The 9,760-nt window shown below is 47.2% G+C and overlaps 1 protein-coding gene across 1 annotated transcript in view; it reads right to left on the reverse strand.

Annotated features, from left to right (window-relative positions):
* CD81 (CD81 molecule) overlaps positions 1–502 on the reverse strand; it is a 35,125-nt gene extending 34,623 nt beyond the window's left edge. The window contains exon 1 of the mRNA XM_030451353.1: positions 316–502. Within this exon, the coding sequence (XP_030307213.1) occupies positions 316–381 (66 nt within the window). The 5' untranslated portion in view covers positions 382–502. The remainder of the gene's footprint in view (positions 1–315) is intronic.
* Between the last annotated feature and the right edge of the window lie 9,258 nt (positions 503–9,760).

Raw genomic sequence — 9,760 nt, forward strand, 5'->3', positions numbered from 1 at the left:
GAAAGGATGACTCCGGCCCCATCTCTTTAGGGCTGTCGATACCGGATTATAGAGAAATAACAATAAATACATACACGCGAAAAAAAAAAAAAATACAACCAGAGACGCACAAAACCTCCCCTAAAAAAACCCCAAGCAAACCCTAGGGCATACCCCAAGCAAGACTTAATAGCAGGGCGGGGGGAAAGGGGCGGAAAGGGTTAAAGCCAAGCGCAGGCAGACGAGCGACACCGCGGATCCGTTATTTAAAGCGCTAAAAGGGGGGGGGGGGATGTTCAGCCCCCCCCGAACCTCCCTCGTTGCCCGGGGGCTCACCCAGAAGATGAAGTTGAAGACGAAGAGGAGGTATTTGATGCACTTGGTGCAGCCTTCCACCCCCATGGCGGTGCAGGCGAGGCGGGCAGCAGAGGCAAAGGCGGCGACGGCGGCAGCGGCTCCGGCTCCTCCGGTTCCTCTCAATCTCTGCGGCCGGGGCTGGGGCGGTGGCGCGGGCGGAGACAGCGCGGAACGGCCCCCGCGCAATGCCCGCCCCAAGGCCCACCCCGGGAGAGGGGGTCGGGACACACGGGCCCCCTCCGCCCCACCCGAGAAATCAGCCGCCTGCGTTTTCCCCTTCTTTTTGGCTTTTTCCTTTTCCTCTCCCTTACTTTTTTCTTTTTTTTTTTTTTCCCCCTTTTTTCCTTTTTTGATTTTTTCTTTTATCTTCTACTTTCCCTCCTTTTCCGCCCTGTTTTTGTTCTCTATTTCGTTCCTTATTTCTTATTTCTTTTTTTTTCCTTTTTTCCTTTCTTACTTTTTTCCTTTTACCTTTATCTTCTATCTTTCCCTCTTTCCCTCCTATTTGTTCTCCTCTACTTCGTTCCCTATTTCTTTTTTTTTCCTTTTTTCTTTTCTTTTATCTTCCCCTCCTTTTCCCCCCCTTCTTTTTGTTCTCCTCTACTTTGTTCCCTTTTTTTCCTCTTCCCCCCCCCTTTTTTTTGTTTGTTTGTTTGTTTTTGGTTTTTTTTGTTTGTTTGTTTTTTTTATATCTGTATGTGTTAAGGGCCTGTAGCACTTCCATTTCCCAAAGCTGACCACCATGGTGTATAAACCTCACCAGACAGCCCAGGTTGGGGGAAAGGAAATTTAGTGAATGGGTGCAGCAGGATTTGTGTTTCTATATCCAGAAGTTTTAGGGTTCATCCAAGAGACAACTTCCCTCCCCCTCCAAAAAACAAAACAACAAACAACCCAAAAACCAACCAAACAAAAAGAATATTTTTAAAACTCAACACTCTGAAATCCAGAGAAGCATTTCCTTATCTGTTTCCCCTCTGATTTTATCCTAAATGCTGATATGTTTAACACTTTTTGCCTAAGCTTGTGGCTTTGTTACTGCAAGCAATTGCATCAGGTCCAGCAGAACCACTCAGGATGGTTCCCCTTGATACTGGGTCACTGGAGCATCTGGGGGGTTTCAGGCCTATCCACCAAAGAGATTTGGGTCACACATGTCACCAGTTCAAGTAAGCCTCGCATTATGGCTTAGAAATGATAGTTAAATATTAGTTAAACCAACAAACAAAGAATCCAATTAAAACTCCTTGTGCAATAAAAGCAGGATGAAATTTCCCAATCGTTTGGCCAAAACCTACTTTGGCCCAACAGCTCATCCCTAAAAATATAAATTGCTCTCACCCCCTGCTATGCTTCCAGCAAGCTCCTTTGCTTCTTCCAGGGGCAGGATAGTTAAGTCCCATCAGCAGAGCATAAAGGGACTTCTGGTAAAGCAGCAGCCAGCAGCTCCAGCAAAGGTCAGGACCTTACCCTGCTGAATAGGAACTTGGCACCTGCCCACAGGCTCCTACATGGAAACCTGGCCTCTTTCTGCCTGGGCACTTTCCTCTGGTGAAAACATTTCAGGGAGCAGCTTTTGAGCCAAACATTTGCACCCTCAATGGAGTCTTCCCTGCCGGGATCCCATAAGCAGGAATTTGCTGTGGGCTTTAGGACACATTCCCAGCACTTGTATGCTGCAAATGAGTCGGCTTCTTCCAAAATCATCCCATTGTCCTCCAGGATGAGTTGGTCCAGGGTTGTGTTGAGTTCATCAGGCTGTTTTTTAGCTCTTCACTAACAGCCCAGTGATGCTCCAAGGCAGCAGGGACTGGGGATGAATAGAAGTTGGCCCCATTCCCCAATTACTTATGCTGAGTACGTCCCTGATTGCAGCCTTGCCATGGATGCATAAACCCTTTGTCTCTAAGCCCCAGCCACTTCCCCATGAAGCAGGAGGCTCAGGAGGCTTTTTATGCCTGTAACTGCTGGACTGAATTATCAGCCTGACCCATCTGCTTACAGCAATAGCTGTAATCCTGGGAGCCTCCTGCTCACCAATCCAATGGAGAACAGCAGGATCCCAAAGCATCAGTGCACCCTGCATCTTTTTTTTTCTCCACCTTCCTCCTTTCCAGCTACAAATCTTAAAAGGAAATCAATTACTCCTCCTGCACACCCCAACCAAACAGAGAGGATGAAGATAGAAGGCTACGTGGATCAAGGACCTTCTCACACACTTGAGTGAAAAAGTCCAGAAAAACTCTCAGGCACACAGACTGGAAACTCTGTGTGAGGCTGAGGAAGGAAACAGTGGCAAACTGGTAATGCCTCCAGCAGCAGCCCCATTTGCTCTGAAGGAAAATGAGGCTCAAATCAACTCTTGTGCACTGGGCAATGGGCAACCCCAGCTGCAACCACTGCCACAAAGCTGGCATTGAGATTACTGCTAGGGAGCCCACGTTTGCTTTTCTTTTGGTCACTGTTGTTTTGTGTTTGGGTTTGTTTTTTTTTTTCCTTGCTTTCTGCCTTTTTTTCCCCACTTATGTTGGGAAGTGGAAAAAAAAATGGCAAATTAGAAATAAATCTTTTCAGTACCATTTCTTTGACCTTTCCTCAGGCTGTGTTGGAGCCCAGGGCTCAGATGTGGCCCTAGCAAGGGGAGCAGGGGCACAGCCCCACTATTTCCTACCTCAAGTAGCTCCCAGTTACAGCCTAAACTGGGTTCACCCATCTGAATCTATCAACAAAGTCCTCTACAAAACTTGGAAGTGGAAAAGGATTCCAAGCTTTGTCCAAACATTTTTTGGTTTGTTTTTTAAGCAGCTCAGCTGGGTACATTTCAAAACTTTGACCTTAATGTCCAGGAATTAAAAAACCCACCACCGTGGAACAGTGTCAAGATAACATCAACTTGTTGCCCAAGATTCTGTGTAATTTCAGATGTATATTAATTTGTCACACTGGTAGGCTTGCTGTACACCCCTAAAGTACCAATACTGCATTTCAAAGACTCTCAGTGGCTTTGTCAGAGATTTATAAAATGCTGCTGTGCAAATAAGTCAAACTAATTTGCACAAATTCAGTTCAGGGATCGGTGTCACATGGCAGTATCAAGTGTAAGCACTGAATAGGGCTAATGACTTCCCTCTTTAGGACAGCTTGGGCTGAGTGCTCAGCAGCACTGATGCTCCCAGAGCAACCAGCTGCAGGTGGGTCTGTGAACAAGCTACCTACCTCCCAAGCCTTCACTGGAAGAACAAAGTAAAATAAAATTAAAAATTATTTAAAAGCCCCCAAAACCCCCAGTAAATAAATCCTCCTGTCCATAAGCCACCATTTGAATCTTTTTCCACAGCTGGGCTTGCAGGCAGGGTGAAACAGTGGAGAGCAGAGGTGCTTGCAGTGCTCTTCCTCTGTTGGATGTGGGTTGTTGTGTTGTTTTTTGTTGTTTTTTTGGGGGGGAACCTGTTTATAAAAGTCAGTGTCATGCCTGTTGGTTTTGGCAATGCTGACATCTGTGGGAATGAGTCAGTGGCCCCTGATAGAGCAGATGTGACTTGAGCTGCCTCCCAGCCCTGGGTTTAATCCAGCAGCTCCTCACTGGCAGGGCTCATCCTGTTCAAGTCCCAGGACTTTGAGGCTGCTTCTATTGCAGGGAGATGCTCACCAGCCTTCCAGCAGCTCCATCTTAAAAATAAAAATAAAAAAAAATACAAAAACCCCAACTTGTGTTTTATAAAAAGTGTTGGAGAGGATGGGGGGAGAAGCCAGAGCTCTCTCCTCCACACTTTCTATGCATGCCTGGAGAGCTGGTGACCAATGTGTGAAATGGTTGGCATCAAAACAGGCTCCAAAAACCTAACACCCAGGAGATCTGGGAATGCAGATGGGAGTCCCAGACCTTCCAGGGACCGTGGGATGGCTGCTGATGTTTTCCTGTGGCTGCATGGCTTGGGTTTGTGTGGCAATTCCTCTGCCCTCCTCACAGTCTGTGCAAAAATGAAGGTCAGACCATGGGGATGAACTGCACATAACTTTGTGAGTAAGGCTCTAGTTAGCTATTAACCACCTCATTTTGTCTGTGGGAAATACACCAGAGAGGACATGGATTTCCAGCTTACCTGTGGTGGTAAAACACCCCAAACAACAACAGCATCACCAAAAATCTTTGATTAGGACATTTTTGAGTTTCAGGAAAAAACCAAAAAGTCATTTTGTGGGAAGCTGGCAGTCCCAGAATGCATAATAACAGGGACTGAGCAAGGACATGAACTTGATGGCAGTGGGAAGGTGGAGGAGCTCCACCATTTCAGAAGAAGCCTCTGGGGAAAGAGTGAATGCCTTAATTTTGAGTAGAAAAATAAAATAGCAAGAATCTCACCCACATATCCAAGGGGACAGCTCCAGAATACTTTTTCACAGAACCTTCCAGGTTGGAAAAGACCCTTGGGATTGAGTCCAAGCATCAGAGACTTTCTGTGCCCCAGTGGGCACCTGAAAATCCCTGTGCCCAGCTCTCCAAATTCAGGCAAAACCTTGGGGGTCGTGTTTGCCTCGGAGCTTTTGGAGGGGGAAGGTGGCAAGAATTCCATTGTAGCTGTGCCTGAACTTTCTGTTTCTAATAAACTCAACAAATGGTTCCTGTCTGCTGGATCTGTCTCCCTGCCATCTTTAAATATTTATATCAACGTATCTATGGTGATGGGTCAGGTTATATAAGGAGGAGGAAGAAGGGGGGGTGGGGGGGGGATGTGGTGGGGAAGGACAGCATCAGCTCTCACCAGAGTCTCAGCAGAGGGAGAGCAAAGCCAAGAAGGGGGTTTCCCCATCCCACACAGAGTCCAGAAAGCAAACATTCATTTTTTTTCCCAGCACAGCAGAGAGGGCAGAGATGCAGCTGGGCTTTGCTGGGCTTTGTGAGATGCTGTGTGGGAGAGCGAGAGCCCAGCCCATCGATCCAGAGAGCTGCTATTGTATAATCAATGTATAATTCATTAGTAGGTGAATAAAGACTGGAATGGCTAATTGCTGATGTAATGGAGGGCTAAAAAGAAAGTGTGTCCCTGAGCAAGCTGGTGCACAGGGGGGGGGTAAAAAAACCCCTCTCAGTGGTGCTGAGAGGAGGGAGGGGGGGATTTTGCCTTGGGATAAAATAAAAACCTCAACCAGGGATTCCAGGGATATGCATATTCTTGGCAAAAATGCTGGGAAAGACCTTTCCTTTTCTCTTGCTGGGGTTGAAGGGAATAACACCTGGTAGCCAGGAAGGTGTTAGCAATGGGTGAGCACCTCAATGCTCCCCCTCAAGGATTTCTGCCAAGATGTGCTGATTCCTCACAAGCTGAGTGACCACCCTGTACCTCTTCCAGATAAAAGAGATGTGGGTTTGTTTGTTTTTTCCCCCTCACAACCCTCTTCTCAGGGCTAGATATGCGGATTGCATCCCAGCATTAATGTGTTTGACAGCCCCCCAGCATGTAGGGTGACTAAAGGTGGCCCTAGGTCTGTGCTGGATGGTGTGGCAGGCAGGGAAGCAGCCTCAATGGGGAGCCTGCAACCAGTCCTGGCTTTGGCAGCTACAGCTGAAAGCGGCACAACATGCACCACGTGTGGTTTTCCAAAACAGCCCTTGAGGATGCTCCAGGGATGCCCCTCCTTGCTCCCAAACTCTCCCCCCCCCATTCCCTCTTCCCAGCAGACAGGGGGGATGCTTGCTGCCAGCTGCTCAGCCATCCAGAAAACGAGGCTATTTTTTTCTTAACTACACAGCTAAGAAAAAAAAAAAAAAACCAACAAACCAAAACAATCCCTTCCCACCCCAATCTAGAGAACTTTTACTAAAAGAGAGGACTGCAGAAACACTCGAGGTGAGAGTTACAAGGTTTGTGGGATCTGTGGATTCAGAGCAGCTGACCTGCCTTAGCTGTGCTGATGCTCCTGATTGAAGCATCTGCCACCTCTGGCTGCCTATCTAGAGGAGAATTAAATTATAGCCAGCTGTTTCACACTGACATTTCTTCTGCTTTTAGAAAAAAAATACATCTCTCAACTCAGCCCTGGTGAGGCCACACCTTGAGTCCTGTGTCCAGTTCTGGGCCCCTCAGTTTAGGAGGGAGATTTGGGTGCTGGAGCAGGTCCAAAGGAGGCAACTGGGCTGGTGAAGGGACTTGAGCGCAGATCCTATGAGGAGAGGCTGAGGGAGCTGGGGGTGTTGAGGCTGGAGAAGAGGAGGCTCAGGGGAGACCTCATCACTCTCTCCAACTCCCTGAAAGGAGGTTGGAGCCAGGGGGGGTTGGGCTCTTTTCCCAGGCAAGACAAGAGGGCAGGGTCTCAAGTTGTGCCAGGGGAGGTTTAGGTTGGAGATGAGAAAGAATTTCTTTCTGGAGAGGGTGATCAGGCATTGGAATGGGCTGCCCAGGGAAGTAGTGGATTCTCCGTGTCTGGAGATATTTCAAAAGAGCCTGGATGTGGCACTGAGTACCATGGGCTGGGAACTGCAGCAGTAGTGGATCAGGGCTTGGACTTGATGATCTCTGAGGTCCCTTCCAACCCAGTCGATTCTATGATTCTATGATTCTATGATTCTTTTTCTCAAGCAAATCCTCTGTCTGCAGCTAGGAAACCCAGCTCTACCTTGGCAGAAGAAGCTCTGCCTCTGCCTTACCACCCCAGTGCTGCAAAGCTCCACCCAAATTTTCCAACTTAGAAGGCTTCAGGACTTGCTCAGTAGTATCTCCTCCAGGAGCTTGCTGCAGACATGAATCAGAGTTGCCTAGCAAAGGGGCTGTTGCATGAGGAGGTTGTGTTTTGACAGCTTTGGGACAGAGCAAAAAATAGCAAAACATTTTGGAGCCAAGCCAGCACACCATAGGGATGAAAGATTCCCACTCTCCTCACCACAGAATCCCTCTGGAGAGCCAATATATTACTTCACCTCTGTATTTCCTAAGTGCTCTGAACACCTCAGGTTTTTTTCCAGGTACTGAAAAACCCAATTTGCAGAAGCCCTGAGCAGCTTCTGCTGCTGTGGGAAGCTGCACCCTGCTTACCTGCAGCTCTTCAGGAGAAAAACATTGGAAAAGTGCTGGCTGCTGCCCTTGGAGAAGGTGCTGGAGGAGCTCCTGGGGCTCAGATATGGTTGGGCCCCCCATGAGCACAGAGAGGCAAAACTGCCCAGGTGGCCTTAGCAGAACCAAGTGATAACAGCTGGAGCTTAACTCTCAGTTGATTGGAGCAAATTTACAATTAAATAGTTAAGTTTGCACATGTGGTGTCTCTTTTTCTTTTTTTTTTTTCTTTCTCTTCTCTATGCCTACATAAATAAGGATTTCTTTCCTACCAGAGTTTAAGTGTTGATAAATCTATAACAGCCAATTCCTGCTTGTGCAAGCCCTGGGAAAACTCAGTGGGGCTGCAAGTGTTTCCTAGCCTGGCTCCTCGCTTTGCACCCCCCCTGTTCAACTCCATCTTCATATCCTAACAAAAAAATCTCTCCCTAACTCTTCCCAACACCAGGCAAATCTCATCAGAGTTTACAAATAGGCTGCTGGGGTTTTGCTCTAGTTGCACAAGAGCTGTAATTTGCCCATAGTTTTGTACAAAAAAAAAAAAAAAAAAAAATTGCCTAAACCCCATGGCTGGCAATTAGAGGAAAGAAGGGAACTTCCAGCTCCCTGGGACAAGAAATTATATGTTTGCAGTCTGCTGCTTCTTGGGAAGAAGAAATGACAACTTCCCAGGTGCATTACCCCCTAGTGAGATGGTTTGGGGCAGGTCATTCCCTCTGCACTGCCAGGAGCAACAAAACTCATCAGGGACATGTGGAAACAGCAGCTCCACAAGCACCCCCCCGGCTTCTCCTGCTGAAGGTTGAGTGATCACAAGTGACTCAGGGGAAATGAGAGCTGGGGGAGAGGATATGACAGCATTCCAGGTTTCTTTCTCAGAGATATGCTATTCCAATATGTTTATGTTACATTAAAAACTGACCTGGCAGGAAGCAGAACCTAAGGCTTTAGCAGTCCTGGTGATGAAGCTTCAACAGAGGTTTTTTTTTCTGCAAGTTGATGATGCTGAAGGAGATATCCCACACAGACAATTCAGGCTCCATCTTCAGTGTTTTTTGATACATCAGAACATCATCACTTGTTCAGCCAACAAGAGTGGTGGGCAGGACCTGACTGTCTCAGGTTTAAGGAAGTGACACCTCAGAGAGTTCTGCTATCTAAATACTCTGGTCTTTATTGCTTGAATGTATCTTTAAGCTTTTTTCCTGCCCTTGCTTGAATTATTCCTTGTGAGGTACCTGCCTGCTCCCCCAGCAGCTGCCTGAGGGGAGGATGAGGCTGCTGAGGGACACTTTTTCCTCCAAAGGACCAACATTATCCTCTCCCTCCTGGGTGCTAAGGCAAGCTGCTGGGACAGGTGAGCATCAGCTGCCTGGGGAATCTCTCTTCCCAGCTCTGAAAGAATTCCTAAGGGCTCAACATGACACAACCCTTCCCCCCCTTCTTCCCTCCAAGCAATGCATTGCAGCCTCTGGAAGAAAAAAAAAAAAAAAAAGAAAAGAAAAAGAGAAAAAGAGAAAAAAGAGAAAAAAGAGAAAAAGAGAAAGAGAGAAAAGAGAGAAAAGAGAGAAAAGAGAGAAAGAGAGAAAAGAGAGAAAAGAGAGAAAAGAGAGAAAAAGAGAAAAAAGAGAAAAAGAGAAAAAAGAGAAAAAGAGAAAAAAGAGAAAAAAGAGAAAAAAGAGAAAAAGAGAAAAAAGAGAAAAAGAGGAGAGGAGAGGAGAGGAGAGGAGAGGAGAGGAGAGGAGAGGAGGAGAGGAGAGGAGAGGAGAGGAGAGGAGAGGAGAGGAGAGGAGAGGAGAGGAGAGGAGAGGAGAGGAGAAGAGAGGAGAAGAGAGGAGAGGAGAGGAATTAAAAAGAGAAGGACTGATGGCTTTTTTGCAAGAAATTGATCTTTATTGAAGCAACCATGACTCACATGAGCTGCCAGCTGGGCTGGGAAGTAACAATGGCAGTGGGCTGGAGAAGAGCAGCTGGAGCTCACAAGAGGCCATGTCTCTCTCCAGAGAGCAGTATCATTAATAGAACATATTTTTATATATATATATACACATATGTGAAGCTTTCCCCACTGCTAGGGAGTGGGTGTGCTGGCAAATTCATGTCACCCCTGCTAGAGCCAGGTGTGTTGGTGACTGCCAGGAGGTAGCTTGAGTGATTTTCTGGTGCATTTTGACCTTGCTTGGTTTTCCTTCCAGTGAAGGCAGTGAGGAGGCTCTGCTGGTCTCAAGGGAGCAGAAGAGCTTTTCTTCCCCACCCCAGGGCAGGGCTTTCCCATGCATGATATTTGCAGCCAGGTTAAATGCTAAGCAGGTGTAGCATCCCCTATCTGAGCACCAGGACCATTCCTGAGGATGAGCAGAGGGGTTTCTGTATTT

The sequence above is a fragment of the Calypte anna genome, chromosome 5 (assembly GCF_003957555.1).
Source record: "Calypte anna isolate BGI_N300 chromosome 5, bCalAnn1_v1.p, whole genome shotgun sequence".
NCBI classification, from domain to species: domain Eukaryota; kingdom Metazoa; phylum Chordata; class Aves; order Apodiformes; family Trochilidae; genus Calypte; species Calypte anna.